The sequence below is a fragment of the Danio rerio genome, chromosome 8 (assembly GCF_049306965.1).
Source record: "Danio rerio strain Tuebingen ecotype United States chromosome 8, GRCz12tu, whole genome shotgun sequence".
In the NCBI taxonomy this organism is placed as follows: Eukaryota; Metazoa; Chordata; class Actinopteri; order Cypriniformes; family Danionidae; genus Danio; species Danio rerio.
Genome location: NC_133183.1, coordinates 9,326,236 through 9,350,358, shown reverse-complemented (window position 1 = coordinate 9,350,358; position 24,123 = coordinate 9,326,236). Strand labels below are relative to the sequence as shown.

The 24,123-nt window shown below is 35.5% G+C and overlaps 1 protein-coding gene across 3 annotated transcripts in view; it reads right to left on the bottom strand.

The window, feature by feature from the left end:
* The window catches only part of tfe3a (transcription factor binding to IGHM enhancer 3a), a 39,009-nt gene extending 16,263 nt beyond the window's left edge, over positions 1–22,746 (bottom strand). The window contains 5 exon segments of one of the 3 annotated variants that reach the window (NM_131848.2): positions 4,367–4,462; positions 7,743–7,967; positions 10,512–10,740; positions 14,734–14,847; positions 22,247–22,746. In NM_131848.2, the coding sequence (NP_571923.2) occupies positions 4,367–4,462; positions 7,743–7,967; positions 10,512–10,740; positions 14,734–14,847; positions 22,247–22,377 (795 nt within the window). In that variant the 5' untranslated portion in view covers positions 22,378–22,746. 3 annotated transcript variants of the gene reach the window in all.
* Between the last annotated feature and the right edge of the window lie 1,377 nt (positions 22,747–24,123).

Genomic DNA, 24,123 nt, shown 5'->3' with positions numbered 1-24,123 from the left:
AAAACTAATAACTCTTAACCGATGTGTCAGAAATGTTTACAATTATTAAACCGCTGACCGAAATTCCATACGCATGTGTGAAGTTTCAAACAGGCAGAGCTACCAGCAAACATTTCAGCCGTCCTGATAAAACAGAGCAAGCCTGAAAGATGACTTCTCATTCGAGCAAAACAAACAGCTGATACCTGTATGGGATTTGCATAAAATCCATTCATTCCTCTTCTGAATCAGCTCTTCTAAACAAGCATACGCTCAAACAGTTCCATTAGAACGTTCACAACATGCTACGGTTATTTATACACATCATGCTGCCTCTAATGCAAGTAACTAAATCCCAACCCTACCATCTCCAGCAGAAAATGAAAGCGCAAGAAGTTAAAATGCACTCGATTTACCTCAATCTTGCCTTTTTTCTTTTCATTCTCCGGCAGTAAAACCAGAATCCTCATCGTCTCTTACACACCCAAGTGCTTCCTCTTTCTGTGTCTCTCCGTTAAAAAAAAAACGTTTAAAAATGGGGAAATATCTCTTGGAGAATTAAAAAAGGCGAACGCTTGCTACAGCCTGTGAGCACACACACACACACACACACACGTTCAGTGGGCATGCATCTGTGAGTGCGGCAGCTCTCAGTCACTCCAACCCCACCCATTGTGAGCCATGTGTCAGAAGTTTATATTTGCTTCCAGTGTTTCAAGCCCACATTCAACCCAAACGTCCTGAATGCAAAACACTAAACTGACAATACACTGAGTTAACCTTTAATCACGACGGATTACATAACAGCCTCAACCTGAGCTCCCGGACTCGACTGAAAATTACTGATTTGAAAACCGAAATTATATTTCCAAAGCAATGGCTTGTCAGGGCAGGATTCGCTTGGAGACAAATTAGCTTGTGAAAGACTAAGGCAGAACTGTGGGCTTCAATTAATTACCGGCAATTATGGAAGCTTCGCCACAGAAATGAAAAAAAAATAGAGAGAGAGAAAGAAAGAATCAAAATGGGATTTGTCACTTAGATTTATTGATTTACATTTTATTTAGATATTTTTATTCATTCATTTTCTTTTCAGCTTAGTCCCTTTATTAATCTGAGGTTGTCACAGTGGAATGAATAGCCAACTCATCCAGCACGTTTTACGCAGTGGATGCCTTTCCAGCTGCAACCCATGAGTGGGAAACATCCATGCATACTCATTGACACACATACACAACAAACAATTTAGCCTTCCAATTCAACTGTACCACATGTCTTTGGACTTGTGAGGGAAACCGGAGCACCCGGAAGAAACCCACGCGAACACGAGGAAAACATGCAAACTCCACACAGAAATTCCTTCTGACCCTGCTGAGGCTCGAACCAGCGACCTTCTTGCTGTGAGGCGAACGTGCTACCCACTAGGGTTGCACAGTTTACCGGTACTATAGTAGTATTGGGATACTGTGACTTCAAAATACTGGCGGTGCTACTGTAGTTTGTAAACGGTAATATCGTCATTAATGGTTTATCTACAATAGATTAAGTTGCATGTGGGAAAAGTCACTAAATTTTAAATTACTTTGGATTGTTACTCAATGAGACAATAAAAAAAATAAAAAAATAGCAACAGGAAACATTGAAACTATTTTTGAGCACTTCATACAGGCTAATTTTGTTAAAAAGAATGCACTTTTGAAACTAATTTTATTCGGTATAATTTGTTTCTTTATTCATCTACAAAATAAACAAAAAGAATAAAATAATAATAAATACATTTTAGATGAAGTGAGGTGCAAATAATACTTTTTGTCCTTAAGGGAATTATTAATTAAATTCAAGTAGGCTTTTTAAAACATAAAAAATCTGACAAATTTTTTAATATTTTGAGTTATGAATGACAGTATCGCAATACTACTTAGTATCGTGATACTTCAGCTGGTATAGTATGGTAAGATTAATTAATGGAATCGCAACAACCCTAAAACGCACTGCACCATCCTGCAACTCCTGAACATTATTTTGTTTTAGCATCGATATCGCAACGTGATCATTCGCAATAGTCACATCGCTAGAATACGCAATGTTGAGTCTGGATTATAAGTCATCATTTCACATGTTTTTTGAGGCCTGTGACTGTGTGAGAGTTTTAAAAGCATTCAGGTGTAAGAAACTGTAACTTTGATATATTAATAATGTTTAATTTTATTGAATTGTTTATCCAACGAAGACTATGCAGTAGGGCTGGGCTGATAAACGATATTATATCGAATTGTGATAAAATTTATGTCAATAACAATGATAAGCTCTGGACTTCCTTTTACTTAAAATTGATCTACGAGCCAATCACACAGCAGAATTGTGCAACAATGGGAATCTAGAAGTGTGTCGGTATTAGAGATTTACTGAATTTTCGGACACTGAAAATTTATTGGCCTAAAATATGTTATGCCATTTACTGGAACTGATTTACTGATTTTTGTGGCTTCAGTTATTCTTGGGGTACTCTTCTAAATCTGAAAGCATTAACAACTTATGTCGAAATAAACAGGTGAAGTCACAATTATTAGCCCCCCTGAATCATTAGATCGCTTGTTTATTTTTCCCCCAATTTCTGTTTAATGTAGAGATTTTTTCAGCACATTTCTACACATAATAGTTTTAATAACTCATTTCTAATATGGATTTATTTTATCTTTGCCATGATGACTGTAAATAATATTTGACTAGATATTTTTCAAGACACTTCTATACAGATTAAAGTGACATGTAAAGGCTTAACTAGGTTAATTAGGTTAATTATTCAGTTTAGGGTAATAAGGCAAGTTATTGTGTAAAGATGGTTTGTTTTGTAGACTATTGAGAAAAAATATAGCTTAAAGAGGCTAATAATTTTGTCCTTAAAATGGTGTTTAAAAAATTAATTACTGCTTTTATTCTAGCAGAAATTAAACAAATAAGACTTTTTTCCAGAAGAAAAAATATTATCAGACATACATCTTACAAATTTCCTTGCTCTGTTAAACATCATTTGGGAAATATCTAAAAAAGAAGAAAAAATTGTAAAGGGGGCTTATAATTCTGACTTCAACTGTATATAGTTATCGTTCAATGTGGAAAATAATTATCGAGATTACAGTTTTTCCAAATCTCCCAGCACTATTTTACATTAGATTGTTTAATTACTGTATAACTGAATACAGTTTGACTCCTCTGAAAACAATAAAACAATATTAATTTAATTTGTATATTTTTCTTTATTGAATTTCTCTATGCTTGTAGATTGTTTATTATATTTTGTGCACTCCTATACGGAATCATTCCAATCAATCTAAAATGATACATTTTAAAATGATAAATTTGCAAATAGTTACTCAACTTATCTAGTGAAATTGTTTTCATATCGCAGTATATATCGTAGAATATAAATATTGCAATGTTAGATTTTTCCAATATCGTGCCACCCAAGTTGAGTGAATTATAGTTGACCAGGAGCCTCAGAATTGTGTTTAATCGCTATATTTATATGAAATTTTGGATTTTTGATTTATCAAAAAAAAAAATGAATCTTACTAAGAATTTTGGTCATGTTCCTATTTGTAATATCAACATTTCAAAGCAAAAACTAGATTACTTCACTTGCCTCACTAGGTAAAAACTTATTTTACTTGTTCTAAGAATTTCTTAATATTTGAACTGGAAATGGGACAAAAAAGTAAGAAGAGCATTTTTTTGCATTGGGGTAATTTAATTCCTGTACCTAAATATAGTTCATATCACAATACCGTAAAAATATCACAATATTAAGCGCATAAAAATAAATCAGATTTTTCCAATATGGTGCAGCCATACTTCTGATTATAAAAAGTTAATTGTGACTTTTTTAATTACACAATGGTGAGTTAAAGGCATAGTTCACCTCACTTTTTAACACTCCCTCAAGTGATTTCAAACCTTTAGGAGATTCTTTATTCTTTTAAACACTAAGGAAAACATTTCGAAGAAAGCTGAAAGTATGTATCCACTGATTTTCTTAGTAGAAAAAATAAATACTATGGAAGTCAATAGTTACAAGTTGCCAGTATTCTTTAAAATATCTTCTTTGGTGTTTAATAAAAGAAATCAAGTCAAAAGGTTTGTGAAATAGGAGTAAATGATTACTGAATTTTCAGCTTTGGGTGAACTATCCCTTCCAAGCAAACCAAACACAAATCGTAGAAAAAACAGGTGGATGTAGAAAAAACAAACCAACACATATGCATGCTCCAAAATGCCATGCAAAACAAAGTTCAACCAACGTTCCTTAACAAGTTCTTAAGAAATCGTTGGCAAAATCTTTTGCATTGCTCAATTGATCCTCAAAAGAATTGCGGATGTTGCTACATACCGTGCTGGGAAGCTGCAAACCCGAGTCGATCAGCGTCATAAATTCATCGTTTAAACTCGACTCCAGGCTGATGATGTCATCGATGACGTCTTCGATCTGTGCATATGCAAAGACAGAGAACGAACGGCTTAGCTGGACTTGTAGAAAATGATTCGCTACGGCACACACACAAAAGCAGCTTTAAAAGTGTGAGTTCCTGGTGAGTCACTAGGCAGATGAATGTTTAAATAACACACTACACAGCAGTTTCCAGAGTGACACACCGGCCACATGAAGATGAGAAATACACAGACATCCCATTCAAAGTCTCCAACCTTAGCTAGCGTGCATTTCATCGCAAGGATGTTGTGTCCAGCCAGTGTTTTTGATTGAGAACGCTCCTTCAGTGATATTAACAGCAGAAATAGGGGACTGAGAGGCTTTAATAGCCAAGCCCACACAAAGTGCAAAGTGTGCTGGGGTCATTGAGCCGCGAGTGTGATATTTACCAGCACAATGTGGTACCAAAAGCAAAGAGCCTGAGAGAGTCTGGCCGACTTTCACGCAGACCTGACAAAGCGCGCTATTGTATTTAGCAAACGCGAGGCGCATTCTTCAAACGGATCTTTTTCCCGAGTCTCAGAGCCAAACACTTAATTAGTTGTCTAGCGTACTCTAAAGGGCTTAAGAGTTGAGATTATTAGGACAATAATTACTAGTTAGTGTAGTTTTGTAAGCATGTGAAATGCACAGACTATGAGTTGCAAACTAAGCTGGCTAAAGTATGAACGGGAGAATGAAAACTTATGCTGTAAACGCAGCATTGTTTGACAACACAATACTAAACTCTGATTTCTCACATAACCTGCATCACATATGGAATATAAAAATGAATGATAATGAATTCTGTTATCTAACTAAGATAGATCTCTTTCAGATCTGAGACACGGTATTTTGAATAAGTGCTCAAATCTATGGTAATGTCTTCATTGGAATTAGCTACAGCAGCAAAGTTATAATTTTGCAGTTGAAAGTAAGCTAGCATATTAGTATAGAGAGAGAGAGAGAGAGAGAGAGAGAGAAAGAGAGAGAGAGAGAGAGAGAGAGAGAGAGAGAGACCAAAATACAGAACATTTACCCATAATTCACCTAGTTAGACAAAAAAAACACAGCTTCAATATTTACTAGGGGGAAAAAAAATGACTGTGTCCTTCAAGCGTCCCAATACCTTAATGCATGTCACAAAAAGAGAAGGCAGAGCAATAAAAACACCAGTGATGCGCCTGCACACACGCACGCACACGCATGCACGCACACCTAGATAATTTTAAGTGAATCATTGTAAATATACTGATCATTATTGTTTTGTATTACCGTTTCATCCTAAAATGTTAATTGCTAAGTTAAATGTCAAGTTTATTCTGATTTATTATTATTTTTATTGTTATAAATGAATAATATGATATGAAAGATATGATATATTGAATAATAATGTGATATATTGAATTACAACGTAATAAATCGAATAATAATAATATACATTGAATAATACTATGATATACTGAATAATAATATATGTTGAAAAATAATGTGATATAATGAATAATAATAAAAATAATCAGATTTATTATTTATATTTTTATTTAATTATTATATGTATATATCTTTTTTTTACTACTACTACTGTTTGCAGTGTTTTTTATTTTATGTGTACTATTTTCTCTTATTTTTAGGTAAACTTTAGAACTGCTTTGGCAATAACATTTGTCAAGCCGATAAAGCAATTTTTTTATTTAATTGAGAGAGAGAGCGAGAGAGAGAGAGAAAGAGAGAAATGGAGTACTTTCATTCTCTCAATCACTGATACAGCAAACACACACGCAGTGAAATTAAGCAGTTTCTGAGTTTTAAGTAGTTCAAGCGTTGTAAATACTCACGCTCGCCATATCGCATATGAGATAAATGACATCAGTACACAATAACCGGTTATGATTATTACTGAACCAATACCGAATTGTCTGCATCTGCACCGTGGTGCACCGAAGAAACAGTTAATTTTGACACCCCTAGTAAACGTCATTTTTAAAAGAATCTCACAATCAAACGAAAAGTACAGTTCCTAAAATAAATATTGTGCATTCACTTTGAATCCAGAAACCTAAAATTATGGCTCAGTGGTTAGCGCTGTCGCATCACAGCTAGAAGGTCACTGGATTGAGTCCCGGCTGGACCAGTTGACGTTTCTGTGTGGAGTTCTCCTCGTGTTGGCGTGGGTTTCCTCTGGGTGCTGTGGTTTCCCCCACAGTGCAAAATCATGTCATGCGCTATAGGTGAATTGGGTAAACAAACTGGCCTTAGTGTATGAGTGTGTTTGAATACGAGAGTGTGTGGGTTTTTCCCAGTACTGGTTGCAGCAGAAAGGGCATCCACTGCGTAAAACATGCTGGAATAGTTGGCGGTTCATTGCACTGTGGTGACCCTCTGATAAATAAGGGACTAAGCTGAAGGAAAATTAATGAATGAAACCTAAAATTAGCATGTCTCCCAAATGCACAAACAAAATATATAAAAAAACATGACTTTTGTTAGGCAGAATATACCACTGCAAATACCCCCACAGTAGTTACGCTGATGATTGAACTGAAGCCATACAAAAACCTATAAATCAGAATACCCTACCAACCAGAAAATCATGGCAGTGGGTTTTGGTGGAAGAAATAACAACAGAGCAATGGTGGTTAAGGTTATCTACTATGCGTGAGAAAGTAGGCCAGATCACAGTGCATTACGTTATGCAGGCAGTGATTGTGTAAATGGGTCATCTTTTTGTTATGCCATCGACTCAAGGACTCTTATCTTTACAGTCAGACTTTATTGCCATCATTTAGTACTATTAAAATGACATAACTTGGAGATTATGTCATTAAAAATACACTACCATTCAAAGATAGTTTTTGATTTTGTTTTTAATGCTCAAGTTATAATGTTGTGAAATTCTGACTAAATAACACATTTATTTCAGTGATAATAAGAATAATCACACAATTCTCCAGAAGTCATTCTAATATGATGATATAGTGTGCACAAAACATTTATTATTATCATCAATGTTGAAAACAGTTGTGCTAATTAATACATTTTGTTTTTGATTTCCTTGGTGAATAAAGTAAATACATTTATTAGAAATAGATTTATCACATTAGATACACACATAGTCGATCATATTTTTTGTAATCACTGTAATTTCTGATCAATTTAAATCATTTTTAATGAAATTCCTACTGGCCCCTAATCATAAAATGTGTACTGTATATTGTTGAGAAATCTGTCCCATTGCTGCCTATTTTATTCTAATACATGCTATATTGGAAATATGTCATGTGGATTGAGTTCGTACCTCTTCTTTGTTGGACCCCAGGCTGAGCACAGCAAGCGGGCTGCTAGGAGTGCTACTGGCGGCAGGTGCCAGCTCAGGGGCGGATGAGGGCTGTGGTGGGGTCGACGTTGCCAGTGTCTGACTGGCTATTTTATTGCCCAGGGTGTGAGACAGGTATTGCTTGACTTGCTGCCTCTGAGCCTGCTGGATGTGGTACTTAGTTGGATTTTCCAAGTGAGTCTGAACCTGAAATTCAACCACAAGAAAACTCTAATAAAGTAAACAGCACTTAATTAAGCAAATTCATCATATATTTTTGTATACAAGTGGCCAGAAATCAACAGTAATGAAATTAATGGCGTTTAATGCTACAAATAATTTTATATGCATTGATCGATCAGCCAAAAATGTGATTTTATTTTTTTGCTCTAAAGGCAAATCATCATATATGCAAATTTGTCATATTTTTATGTCTGGCCAGAAATCAGACAACAGTAATTAAATAAAAGGCATTTAATGGCACAAACTATTTTATATTTACAAATACACGGGTTGATCAGCCGGAAATGAGGATTAGATTTTTTTTATTTTATTTCTAAATGCAAATCTAAAGCTTAAGTAAGCATCCATATTTAATTAGCTATTCACAGGCTTGATTTATTCAATGCACTTTTGCATTTGTTTATTGAATCTTATGTTTGGTAAAGTTGGGAAAGAGCAGCTCACTTTTACTGAAACTAGAAATACTGGAAGAAGAATCCTAAATACTGAATTTAAGGTGGGAGGTTTATTGAAGTATATATAAGAATAAACCACCGTCTTCAGAAAAGGTTCAATATTTCTCTTTAGTTAATCTTCATACAGTTGAATTCATAATTATAAGCCCCCCGGAATTATTAGCTCCCTGTTTATTTTTCCCCTAATTTCTGTTTAATAGAGAGCAGTTTTTTTAACACATTTCTAAACATAATAGTTTTAATAACTTATTTCTAATAACTGATTTATTTGATTTTTGCCATGATGACAATAAATAATATTTGACTAGATATTTTTAAGACATTTCTATACAGTTTAAAGTGACATTTAAAGGGTTAACTGGGTTAATTAGGCTAACTAGGCAGGTTAGGGTAATTAGGCAAGTTATTGTTTAATGATGGTTTGTTCTGTAGACTATCAAAAAAAAAATAGCGGCTGATAATAAAAGGGGTAATAATTTTGACCATAAAATAGTTTTATAACAAATGTAAAAATTTCTTTTATTCTAGTGGAAATAAAACTTTTAAAAAATAAGACTTTCTCCAGAGGAAATAATATTATTAGACATACTGTAAAAATTTCCTTGGTCTGTTAGACATCATTGGGGAAATATAAAAAAAAAAAAAACTAATTTCAAAGGGGTTTTAATAACTCCGATTTCAACTGTACGATGCAGGTTAAATATACCAGCGCAGCTGCTTTATCCCTTTAACTACCCCACCAATAAAAAAATGGTTGGATTGCATTTCTTAACTCCTAATGTCACTAATTAACACACACAATGCATTTTTTCAAACGGTTGATATGTCAGACTTAATACATAAAGTATGAAAAATCTGAAAATATGAAGTGTAAGACAAATTTATTAAAAAAATATTCAAAACAAAACATTTTTGAATCCTAAAACACCATAATGCCATAAAATATTTCATATTCACATTTAACGTGTTTTCTTGTTTATTTTTAACAATAACACCAAAATCAAGAGTAGTCGTGCTACAGGATGTTTGTTTGATTTTGTAAATCATTCATTAAACAACTTTAACAGTCATTATTTTAAACAGTAAAAACATGCTCAACAGTTTGACAACATGTCAACAGTTGAACTTAGGGGCAACTGTTGACATGTTGTCCCTAAGCACCATGGGGCAACCCATGCCCCTATGTTAAGTATGTCAACATGCCTACTTAGGGTTAGTCAAAGGGTTATTTACAAAACTAATTAAAAAAATTCATTATTCCTGCAGTTACACAAGTGCCGCCTACTGAATGAGAATGAATTTGCAATTTATTCAGTTTTTTTGTTTTATGTGGCATATGTTACAAAAATAAAGTATTTTTAACTTATTCTTTACATTTATACAATGTAATTTATTTAGTTTTTAATTAAATATATCCTGTAAACAATATATATATATATTTTAAAATTTGAAATAATTATATGACTTTTTTTTGTTTGTTTTGAAAATGGTGATGGGATATCACTACACAAGGTGCATGGAAACTAAAGATGGAAATTGGCAACAAAATAACAAGAATTTCAGCATTGCTTGTAATCAAAGGAGATCAATGTATGGTCACACTTTACAATAAGGTTTCATTAGTTCATGCATTTAGTAATATGAACTAATTATAAACAGTACGTGATCAATCATAGTTCAACATTTACTAATGCATGATTAAAATCCAAATTCATGCATGTTAACATAAGCAAATGCACTGCGAGTTAACTTGAACTAACAATGAACAACTATATTTTCATTAACTAACATTAACAAGCATGAATAATTACTGTAATAAACGTATTGTTCATTGTTTGTTCATGTTAGTAAATGCATTAACAAACATTAACTAATACACATTTATTGTAAAGTTTTACCCAATTTATTGGTAATATTGCCAAATAATTTCCGCCTAAAAATCTTTTCTCAGGGCATGAAACAGATCACACAAAGACATTTAAAAAATAAAATATTGTCGGAATTGCCCATGAAAAGACAGTAATATAACTGCAGATTTAGGATTTGGTCATACCTTCAGCACTTCCACAGGCACCTGGGTGGGCTTTGCTGGCAGGTTGGATGCAACAGAGATGGCAGGGGTGCTATCAGTGAGGCGCTGCTGAGCACTGGAGGCCTGTTTCTGAGCCTCTCGCCTCTCTTGGTCCTGAGCCTGCTGTCGCATCAGCTCCTGCCGCATCAACACTCGTGACGTCATCACGGAGCCGGCTGGGGTCACGGGGTCAGCAGAGGTCAGAGAGCCACTACAGGGCAGACCATGAGAAGGTAAATCAGCTTAGAGTACCACGCTACACCCCCGTGCTGTAATCATATTACCACAAGCTATTTCTGAAACACAGGGCAGAGAGTTCGCTGATAGAAGACAGAGATCGATTTAAGACGTCGTGAGAACAGCTACTCTCAAAACATCACTTAAAAAATGTACATACACTACCTGACAAAAGTCTTGTCGCTCTTCCAAGTTTTAGGAACAACAAATAATAACTTGACTTCTAGTTGATTATTTGGTATCAGAAGTGGCTTATATGAAAGGCAAAGGCCTCTAGATTACGCTTATTTTACTGCTCTTATTCTAGCCGAAATAAAACAAATAAGACTTTCTCCAGAAGAAAAAATATTATCAGACATACTGTGAAAATGTCCTTGCTCTGTTAAACATAATTAGGGAAATATGTTTAAAAAATTAAAAAATAAAACTGAAAGGGGGCTAATAATCCTGACTTTAGCTGTATATTTTTGACGAACCATAAATATTTCTTGTATTTAATATCATTCAAAAAACTGAAATAGCACTGAAATAGGCTATATTTTTCCTCCCATAAAGTCCGACGGGTAGGGTGTATTCATTTTTGGTAGCCGACTGGAAAACATCATAGCATCGGGACGTCAGGCTAGCAGTTTTGCGAGCTCAGTAAACTACATACTGTTTTTCTCACTGACTGAACTTTTATTTATAAATGTCTTATTTTGAACCTTAAATTGGCTCAAAACACTCTAACCTTACCTTTAACAACAAGAGAGTTCAAAGTAACAGTGTTTATAATATAAATATAAACACATTTATTCAGAAATAAACAACACAATTCTTGGATCATTTTTAGGAAAACTTCAATTATATGTTCAATCCACTTGATTTGTAAAAGTCAAGTTAACTTAATTTGTTTATTTGTTACCCAGCATTTCTTAAAGCGTACACTGCAAAACAAATCAAACCTCTCTATATAGTCTTGCATTTCCAACAATTTGGCCTTCACATTCCCTTCACACAGGCTTGTTTTGATTCTGATGAGTCATTGTGGGAAGTCCCAGTGTGAACACAAAACAAGCAGCCGAGACCATGCTGCCTTAAACTCACTGTTAGCATCGAGCAAATCCAAAGATTACTATGTCAGGCAGATAAGAGCTCAGAGACTGTGGGATACAGCAGCGTGTGACCTTTGAAATAATTGATTTATCTTAAAAAAACACTCGGCTACGCAATTCTTCGAAGCCTTTACAAAAACCTTGATGTATCTGACAGACTATCCTAAAACATATTCCTCCATAATCAATTTATTATTATTATTATTCAAAGCAGAGCTGTGGAAATGGCTACTAGGGTTGATCTAGGTGTTTAGTTTTATGCTGAATCACTGGGAAGTCCCTGGAAACAGACACCCGACCGGGAAGTTTGACAGAAATTCAACGCCCCGTCTACCCACCTTTAGAACAGCATGCACTGACCTGCCTCAATGCAGAAAAAACATCTCTGGTGTACAATTTCAAACGAAACAACCGAAAAGCAACCGAGCGATGAGTATAAACAAACAAGAAGAATGTAGATCATTTCAACAATTCAGAAATACAGAACTGCCGGTAAATGCCCAAGAGGGAAATGCTGATTACACACTGCAAAATATGCTTTTCTTACTTTGATTTTCTGTCTTGTTTCTAGTCCAAATATTCAAAAATTTGTAAATCAAGAAGCATTTTCTAGACAAGCAAAACATATTGTTTTGTTTTAATAAATAATATGTCAAAATGTGTAGTTTTTGTCCTTAAAACAAGCTTAATAATCTGCCAATAGGGTAAGTAAAATAATCTTGTTCTTCTTTTTGACATAAGATTATTTTGCTTACCCTATTTGCAAATTATTTTACTTTTTTTAAAGGAAAAACTCGCTTATTTTTTGCATTAATATAATTATAATTTCTGCTATTTATCATTAAGATTATTACCGTATATTTATTTATTATTGTTCAATTATTATTTCTGAAAGCAAGACAATATTTTTTGCTTGTCTAGAAAATGATTCTTGATTTAAAGGGCCATGAAACCCCCTCGTTTCAGCAGGGTGTTTTCACACCTCTACTTTGGAAAAAGTCAGAAAAGTGGGCGTGTCCAGCTGTTTAGTGGGGAGTGTTGGAGGAAGAAAAGTGGGATGGTGTGGGAGTGTCTATTTGGGCACGTGCGAGTTTCAGAGTCAAAATACACACACACACACACACACAGTAGAAAGTGATGGTGTTTAACCTACATGGACATCTGTAGTTGAATTATTTGCCAAATTATTAAATGGCTCTAAGCGTGTATTTTTCATGCAATGTTTAAAACCACACAGCGAATGAGAGAAAAAAAACTCAGCATTTCCCGAAAACTTAGATGCACACGGCAGGTAGCGTCAGAAAGCCGCGTGTGTTATTCCGGTCACTAAATGCGGTGAAAACCCTACACGAGGTTAAAGTTTGGTTGTGGTGCTAACATGTTTACACTCGGTGTAACGGTTAACTTAGTTCGATACGAACAAACTGAATAAACAAAGAGCACTGGTCGCTCACTTACCAAATCTGTAGAGACAGGACAATCACCAGCAACTAGAGCCGCGTCTTTATGAAGAGAATACTACAAGCGAATCCGGATCTCAGCGTTTGCAGATGAGAACAGCTCTCAGGTAAACAATGTTCCTCCTTAGACACGTAAGTTATTGTTGTCGAGCGTCGCGTACACTGTTAATCCACACGTGACTCTGAGCTCTCACAGAGAGAAAATGAAAACGAAACTTAACTGCAGCAAAGTATAAAAGCAACACTTCACGCTTGTTTTGCCAATACAACGTGGTGTGAGTGTCGTCTAAACACTGTGACAGTAATGAATATTAATGAAGTTGCACAATAGAGCGCGCTGATTGGTTTGAACCAAGCCTTACTCATGCATTAATGCATCAGACTGTAAGACTTAATAAGACACACTCTGGCTCAGATGTCCAGTCTGCACGCTGGAATACAACGCTATTATGTCATGACCGTGACGCAGCTTCAAAAATTCGTTTCAAACCGGAAGTACGAATTTGCTTGAAATAATGCAAAAACAACCAATTTACACTTTTTAGTGAAATATAGGTGTCCTAATAGTGTTTTTAGCAGTGTGGGACACATATACGACTGTCAACAGCTCAAAAAATGTGTTTTGGTGTATCGTGACCCTTTAAGAATTTTCAGATATTTGGACTACAGGGTTTCTGCAGGTTTTAACAAGTTTTTAAGACCATTATAAATGAAATTTTAGACTTATAAAAGGCTAAATGCTAAGGATTTTTTTGTGAATATTTGAGTTGGAAAAGATTTTTATTTGCCCTACTACCAAATGATTATAATTTAATACATTTAATAATACAATAATAATAATTCTATAATAAAAAATATATAGGGCAGGTCAGGATCCTCAGCAGTAAATAAATAGAGAACTTTTAAACAAATGTTACTGTAAGGAAAGTAATAACATTATGGCAAAAATGCTATTTTTAAAACAAAAGTTTTATTGAGATGGATTGTTGGTGATAATATGGGTGTTAATGGCCAGATTAAACAAAGGAAAATTAAGACCTGTTAAAAAAAAGATTTAAGACCTACAGCATGATATTTCAGTAGATTTCAGACTTTTTAAGGCCTAAAATTTAGCTTTTGAAATTAAAGACATTTTAAGACTCTACAAATACCTTAGACTGGAAATAAGACAAAAAAAATCCAAGTAAGAAAAGCAGACAACAAATAAAAAAATCATGAACATGCTGCAAAACCTGACCATAAACTTAGTCATCTTAAAACAAAGAGTGTGTAGGAAGTAAATCAGGTACGATTGCGGTTCTCGCATAAGCATATCTGGAGAGCGGCCAGTGTAAATCTGCAGCCGTCAGTACAGATACAAACAGGAAACATATTTATCATCAGATCATTACATGCTGTAATATCCAAACTCACCTTGGCGTAATAGGCTGACTCTTCAGTTCGTAAAAAGCGTCCGAATCGGCGGAGAAAACGCTTTCCACCTCGATATCGGCCACAATCCCAGACTCAGGAAGAAGAGGCTCAACGCTGTGAAAGAAAGAAAGAACAAAAGGACGTCAAACACTGTCAGCGTGGACAAACATTTCCCATAATCTGACATGTTGATGCAGAGACCGTGAAGAGGAGCGGTGTAATATTAAATCCTGGAGTGAATAAGCATGTCAGTCACTGAACTCAGTTCCTTATTCCAAATATTATGTATTATATAAATCACGGGGGGAAAATACACACATACATTAAGACGCATATACCCTTTGGCATGAATGGATCATAATAAATGTAAGAAATGCAAATCTTAAGCAAATACATAAATATGCTTCATATTTAAATCACAGGAGGTTGGGGGGTGGGGGGAGCACACATACATTAAAGGGAACCTATTTTACCCCTTTTACAAGATGTAAGATAAGCCTTTGATGTATCCAGAAAGTGTCTGTAAAGTTTCAGCTCAAAATACTCATCAGATTATATATAATAGCCTCCAGAATCTGCCCATTTTGACGTCTTGAGTACATTGTAGCTGTTTTTGCAGCATGTGGCTTTAAATGCAAATGAGCTGCTTCTTCCCGCCCACCGTTCCCATGTGCGTGTCTGCCTCTCATCATGCATTACGTCAGATAAACAGCAAAGTGAGAGAGACAGATACTTTGAAGCTAAAATCTTATTAATGCCAAAATGCAAAAAGTAAGTTTATTTCATGTATTTGTGGCGGAGTTTCTTCAAGCCTCTATGAAATTATGAGTCTCACACAAATGCTGTTTGCAATACGTACACACACGTGTACACACACACACACACACACACACACACACACACACACACACACACACACACACACACACACACACACACACACACACGTTTTAAGCTTACAACTTATAAAAATCACAGAGAGTTAGAACAGATGTTTTAATCCCAGTGTATTTGCAAAAAAATTGTTGACGTGTATACATGTCATTGATTTGGATCCAATTTTAACGTCAGAAAATAAAAAAAAAGAGACTTGTTGGGTTTATATCACTCCATTACTGTGGACACACTATACATACAGACAGTTCTGTTCAAAGAGCTTACAAAATTTGATTTTCATCATTGATGCCTAGGGTTAGGCGATGACGACCATTTTGGCATCCTATGATGTCTAATGCGAAACATCCCGATGGACGATGGCATCGTAGTCATAGGCAGCGGTGAATTAATTATTTATAATTAATTAATTAATGACAAATTATTTATTTGTAGCCTACAGTTTCAACTACCTGACCCGCATGGTCTTTGTTTTACCCATAACCAAATCATAAATAAATAAAGAGAAGTTACACACAAATTACCACCTGTCAATCACTTCTTCCACGGCATGAATGTGCAGAGTGATCGATGTCGTTTTAATGGCGTCGACAAACTTAGTAAAAAAGTTGCACAACCAACAGGAACCAGCCAACACTATCTGAGGTTTTCGCTAAAATTATTAAGTACAATCGTGAAAGCAAAAGATTGAAGCAGTTCACTGATGCTTTGACACGTTACCTGATAGACTCAAAAGACAAAAGAGTTGTTAGAAAGAGAAAAGATGAATTAAATATCAAGTTTAACAACTATAGTGAGTTGCGATCCAGCGGTACATCCTTGATAAACTGTCCGAAGTGCACTGCTCTCTGAGGTTTGTGCTCAAAGCACCTGCTGACTGCCTGGAGCTCAGACGTGCGTGTATGCTGCAGCACATGCCTGTGTGTGTGTGTGTGTGTGTGTGCGGTCACGTGAAGTGCGTTTTCAGCGGTATAGTATGGACGGAGAGCCGTTCAATGCTAGATGAAACGCCAGTGTGGACGTGGATCATTTTCGTTCTAAAATGCCATTTTAAAAATAAGACATATTAGTGTAAGCGGGGCCTAAGTGTGTAGTTTTCACACATGGGTTGCTGCTGCGACAGGGGCGGGGCATCGTGATGATGTCATGAAGTCTATCGAACCCAACCATATAGGTGCCCTTTAAAATAATTCTATCCATGCAAAATTTGTATGCTATCATAAAAAAATAGTAAAAATAATAATAAAAGACATGCAAATCTTAAGCAAATACATGAATAAACTTCACATACACACACAGGTTTGTTTTTGTGAACTGCAGGAACATTCTATAGGTTTCTGTTTTTTTTATACTGTGCATATACTGTATTTTCTATTGTCCTACCCCAAACCTACCCCTTACTGGAAATTGTGTGGAGTTTTACTTTATGAAAAGAAAAAAACTAATTCTGTATTATTTATTAGCCTTTTGAAAAATAGGAAAATTAGCAATGTTGACTGCTCATACTTCCCATAATTCATAAACCTCCATGTAATACCCATGTCATACACATTTGTGTCCTGATGTCACAAACACACACACACACACACACACACACACACACACACAGGGTTTTTAAAGTTGCTAAGAGTAACCAAGCCTACTTTGTGTCTTAATATGTCACACACATATGTTTTTAGGAGTTTAAGACAATGACAAAATCTTTAGTTATCATAAAAGCGCAAACACTAGTCAGCTCCCTATGTCTACCACATTTTTGTGCCACTGATGCCTAAAAGTGATGTCTAGGTGGAACAGAAGCTCAAAGCATTGAGACACATCCATCTTACCAGTGTGTCGCTATAACAGAAAGCTGACACGAACTAAAACACCATCAAATCTGAGCATGAAGCGTGAAATAACATCCACAAAAGCTGTAAATGCATGTCTTGATCGCACAGCGTTACCTAAAGCCTCTTCTGGATAGTGGAATAATCCAGGTGATGTAATCAGATCAAACGTTATCAAGCGAAACTATTCCGGTAAATCGGGTTTGTGAAGCCATCCTCCACGGTTGGCATATATAAATCCCGGACTAACGCGGAGCTGTCACGATCATGTATACCATTTAAAGGCGAGAATTGTGCATAAAGCATCGCCGTTTCGCTTGTGTTTTGGTTTCACTAGGTGGCCATGTTTGTGCCACTCCAAGCACGCGAAGCTCCTCTATCCTCCGGTGAAGTTACGAAAGCTACTACGACGAAGGCTAAGCTTGTGAATATTAAAAAGGTCACTCAGAGACATTGCTTGGTAACTTGAATGGAGCTGTCAGTCAGAGAACTATATTAATATTCATCGACCAAGCCTCCACTATTCGCTGATAGGCCAACTAACTAGCGCCCACTCGCCTACGCTTGCCCTTGAGCCAATCAGATTTGCTGTCTTGGTAAGTCATTTTAATGTTTATGAGCCAAGCCTTCAGTGTAGTAGTATGTGCTTCCCGGTCTCAAAAGAGCTTTACACGCTGTGGAACACCTCAGGTTCAACAAAAACACGGTTAATGCAACATATTATCCTTTCACGTACATAATATTTTTTCGAGTATTACAGTGGCAGACTGTTCATAATGATAAAAAACGAATACACTTTAAGAGATCTAATAGAAAAAAATCTAATATCAGCACTTACCGCCAGAGGGAGTCAAGGCATCAACTCTTTTATATACACTGACCGGCCAATTTATTAGGTACACCTTACTAGTACCGGGTTGGACCCCCTTTTGCCTTTAGAACTGCCTTAATTCTTTATGGCATAGATTCAACAAGGTACTGGAAATATTCCTCAGACATTTTGCTCCATATTGACTTGACAGCATCACGCAGTTGTTGCAGATTTGTCAGCTGTACATTTATGATGTGAATCTCCTGTTCCAGCACATCCCAAAGTGGCTCTATTTGATTGAGTTCTGGTGACTGTGGAGGCCATGTTCAAGAAACCAGTCTGAGATGATCTTTATTACATGGCGCATTTTCCTGCTGGAAGTAGCCGTCAGAAGATGAGTACACTGGGGTCATAAAGGGATAGACATGGTCAGCAACGATACTCAGGTAGGCTGTGGCACCCGGTGTGGTCTTCTGCTGCTGTAGCTCATCCGCCTCAAGGTTGGACGTGTTGTGCGTTCAGAGATGCTCTTCTGCATTCTTAGTTGTAACGAGTGCTTATTTGAGTTACTGTTGCCTTCTTATCAACTCGAACCAATCTGACCATTTTTTTTACCTCCGGCACTCACAGAACTGCCGCTCACTGGATATTTTCTCTTTTTTTCAGACCATTCTCTGTACCCAAAGATAGTTATGCGTGAAAATCCAATTAGACCAGGATTTTCTGAAATACTCAAACCAGCCTGTCTGGCACCAACAACCATGCCACGTTTAAAGTCACTTAAATCACCTTTCTTCTCCATTCTGATGCTCGGTTTGAAATGCAGCAGATCACCTTGACCATGTCTACATGCCTAAATGCGTTGAGTTGCCGCCATTTGATTGGCTGATTAGAGATTTGCGTTAAAGAGCAGTTGGACAGGTGTACCTAATAAAGTGGCCGGTGAGTGTATATCTGTATTTTTAAATGTCTGTTCATTTTCTTTTTATTTAGCTGACCCTATTAATTTACTATATTGTATCTTATTTTGTATTTACAGTATTGTACACTATATTGTATAATTCTATTACTATAATTTCTGCACTGCAAAATTGTCTTTATTTTTATTATCAATGTACCCGTTTACTAGCAGTAAACACAGAATTTAAACTTAAAAATCATACTTTACCAGTTGTATTTATAGCATCATTACTATCACACTGACCAAAGGTACTGATGTAATATTTTTACTGCACTGAACCCAACTACCCGCAGTGATGGTAAGTGTGACAATAAAGAATCTTGGACTTTGAAAGGAGGTTATGCAACAAGGGATACGTAAAACATTAAAAAGCATTATTTTATGGTAACTGGGAAATAGCCAAAAAAAAGCTTTTTTTCTGACAAACACATTCCATTTAGTACAAAAGAAGCAGAATCATGTGAGCTCAGCAAACATTCAGTCAATGCAAGCAAGAACTTGGGAGGAAGAAGAGTGAAAACAGGGATGGGGGAAAAAGCGAAAGGGAAAATGTGTGGGTAGATTTGCTGAGTCATATCCCGTGAAATTTGAAGCTCTGAACAGAAACTGCAAAACAAAGCCTCCGGTAAAACGGCTCTTGTGGGTCAAACTAACCCAGACAGGCATTCCAGAGGAATTTTTTTGGCTGAGTTGAGAGGAGGGAGGCTGTTTTAAAGGCTGAGGCTTGCTAAATGGCTTTGACAGTAAATGGGCCTTAGTGAATAAACCTAAGTGCTTACTCTCAAACTTAAGCACATCATTTTAAAACACATGAGACAAAAACAGGAATGCAAATTATAAAAGTTGGTATGTATCGGGTTTGATTTAAAGCAAAACAGGTCTATACAAATAATGGGCTGAAAATATATAAATAGACTAAAATAAAAATGCAACTTGAAAATATTATATAACAATCATAGCAGGTTAGTGCTTTTATGATACTGAAAATTTCTAACTTCAATACGATACCTTGAAAAATATCGATATTCGATACCACAGGGACAAAATTCATAGCATTAAAAGGCAATTCAAACATTAAAAAGTAGACAATTTTTGATTTTTAAAAGAAATAAAAGATAAACAATGCTACAATGTCAGAATGTCTTATTTTCTGATTAAAACAAAGGATTTATCCTAATATTTACTGCTTTGTTGAAACATCTTGAGGGTAAATTACAGAATTTTCAATATTGCATTACACAAATGTATAGCACAACAGTACATTTTTTATTATTGTCAGCTAAAACTCCATTAATTCTGAGGAAGATATGTATGAAAATAGTGATAGTTTTGACAACTCTATAGCAAGCAGATATATTATTTATCATTGACAAGATCTCGTCTAGCTAAATTAAGCAAACATAACTGTTTCAAATACATGGAAACAGCACACACGTGCAGTCTTTGGGTTGCATTTTCATTTGTGGCTTCAACAAACATTAGTAAATCATGTCATATTAATTCAGAACAGGTGTTTTTTTTTTGTTTGACTGAAACGAAACTTAACACAATGCAAAATCATGGATGTTGAGATAATTTTCATACAGTTACATAACATGTTGATTTTCTAAAGCTAAAATATCCAGAATCATGTTTTTGTTTTAGCCTTTTTTTTTTTGACATGATTTTAAAAATGTCAGGAAGTTCAACCAATAAATACCGGATCTAAGATATGGTGGAAAGGTATATTGAATGTAGACGGTGAGTAAAATGATTTAATTTACCAACAACAGAAGTGTGCAATCGGATGATTATTGCTGGCACACCAGGATTTACAATTTAATAGGATTTTTCTACTCTAAAAAACATATTTTGTGCTTATTTGTTAAAATGGACCTTCAAATTTGGTGGCCAATGCCATTCTGGGCCATGTAGCTTTGGCACTGAGCTGAAGGTTTGTATTTATTTTGGACATAAATTATATTTGTATTATTTATCCTCTATGTTATCTGATTAAGTTAATATTATTTTAGGTTCTAGAGACCAGAATTTTAAAAATCTGACTTAAAAACGTGCATACGTTCCTCTTATTTGCTAAAAATAAAAATTATGTGTGCAAAAAATATGAAAGAATGGTCTAAATTTGCACTCTGGCACTCAAAAATTTATGGATTGAAAAAAAAGTTATTCTTCTCTGAGATGGATAGATGGAGTGACAGATGGATATATAAATGGATAGATGGATGGATGGATAGACAGACAGACAGACAGACAGACAGACAGACAGACAGACAGACAGACAGACAGACAGATAGATAGATAGATAGATAGATAGATAGATAGATAGATAGATAGATAGATAGATGGATAGATGGATAGATAGATAGATAGATAGATAGATAGACATCAATCGATCGATCAATAGAAAGATGGATGAATGGATGGATGGATGGATGGATGGATGGATGGATGGATGGATAATTTAATATGTGAAATCTGTAATATTTTGTGAACGTTTTCCAGTTTTCTGTTTTTGAGCATTGCAGGTCGAATGAAATGAATTAAAATTCTTTATTCATAATTATTTGGATCTATAATTATTTGTTTAGTATGCATATACTCAGAAACTTGAATAAGTCGAACATTTTTGTTGTTTGTTTGTTTTGTTGTTTTTTTAATATAATAGTACACAAAAATATTAATGAATCAAATTGAATGGTGCTTCTAATTATTGACTTTTCCAAAACAGTAGCCTTTAGTATAGGAAAATAATAGTAACGGTTTTTCATTAAAAAAGCAACACCACTGCCATTATGTAAACAAACTCTGATATATAATGAATGAAAATGAATGACATTTTTGTTAGTTATCATCAGAAATGATGTTGATAAAGAAACACGTCAGTTGACAGACTTCTTCGTCCTCTACGGACCTTTAACTTTTTTAATTGATGCGCAAGTGTAAAGTTTAGTTCCATCCAACAGCTAATGAACGCAAAGGCAAATCAATTAATTAATGTTTAGTTGATGTGACACTGACCTGATGAGATTGACAGATTCTGCTGAATCCAGTATTACGTAGACGGTCTGAGGACGCTCGTGCCCCTGTTGCCCAGGTAATGCCACTTCCGATCTGCCCTTCTCGGGTCTGACAGAAGGCAGGCTGGACATTTTTTTTTCCAGAAGTCCACCAATAAAATGAACAAATAGCAAAATTAACGAGTTAGAATAACTGATATACACCGATAGCAACCTGTGAGCGACAGTAAGGCAAGCCGGTTGTTTTCTAAAGAGGCTAAAATAGAGGACTGCAAGAGGACTCTCGGTTAGCGAGAGATGTTTACTGCAACCGCTAGTCGTTTTTTCAAATTCCCGTATCGATGCGTTCTTTCTTTATCTGTCTAGACTAGAGTTTGATGAAAAAATAAATGCGACTTAAGAGTCTAAAGTCCGTAGTTCCTCTATCAGCGTGCGACTACTGTGCAAACGGCTATATCTCGCTCTCTTGTCTCTTCACCGTCCACTGAGAGAGTAAATCTGACCGGAAAACCCCACAGTGACGCTCCATGATCAGCCGAGTGAGGACTGACGGGCGAGCGGACCAATAGCCGCGGAGAAGGGGTGGGACTTTGAACTTGTCAGCCAATAGACGAGCGAGAGCATACTTGTTTACTTCAAGCATTAGGTCAGCCTTTGATATAACATTACAAACTATTTCGTCATCCTTTAGATTTAGGTGATACATCTCTGTGTGATGTCAAGATGAAACGAACACTACAATGATAAAGCGTTTAAGTATGAATACTGTGGTTTAAATGTACATATAGTGTGGCATTTTCTTTAAATATCTGTATATTTATTAATTTAGGTGTAATATTCATAGTGTATACACAGGTATGTGTATTATTTTGCAGAATCTTCCAATAGGGAACAGTTTTTTAAGCATTAGAGGCATACATATTGAGTGTGTATACATGTAGAGAGAGAAAATATTATTGTGTGAGTGTGAATATACATATATATTATTGATATGATTAGCAAATCACTAATAATACAATACACAACATTAGGATAAGATGCAATCAAAATGTCACGCTATTTTTTGTTCTTTTATTACTTTATTTCATAAACATTTTCATGATCTTGCACAGATTTCATTGGGATATTAACATACAATGGTACCCAGTGGCCTGCCACTAATTGAATCAACAATAATAATTATAATAGTACTTGAAATAACAGTAATACCCATTATGTGTACAATAAACCAGGTTTCATGAGGGAAAACAACGGTATGTATACTTGTGCCATATAGTGTGATGTTATCGCTAATGGGCTTGGAAAAGAATGCTCATAATGCAGCCATTTTGTGGTTGTCCGAGAGCAAAATAACATTACGTGAACTGTCCTTGAGAAGATCAGATATAAGGGCTATCTGGCAATGTTTTACACATCCTTCTCTGCTGGTTTGTTGCAAACGTGCATAAAAAGTCAGCAAAAAAGAAGACAGAAACAGGTCAGGAGGTTGGCATGCTGTGATGATGCCAGAAAGCAGAGGAGAAGGAATGGTAGATCATCGCTAGACAGGTATAATCATTAACATCTATGAGCAAAACAACTGCCCAAGCCTCCATTTCTCTATTTAACTCCCATATAAAAGAATCCAAACGCTGGTTTACAATAAATATGTTTCAAAGTTTGGCGTTACAAAGTAATCTTCCTCACGGCAAAAGGGAATTGTTGCTAAAAGTTATAAAAATGAACAAGATTATACCACTCAAGTCAAAAATCCAGCAACAGATTACATCATCATCATCATCATCATCATCATCATCATCATCATGACTGTGCTAGTGTTTTGGTACAGATTTGAGCATATACAATATATACAATGCAACATTTGACTCTCTGTTCTGC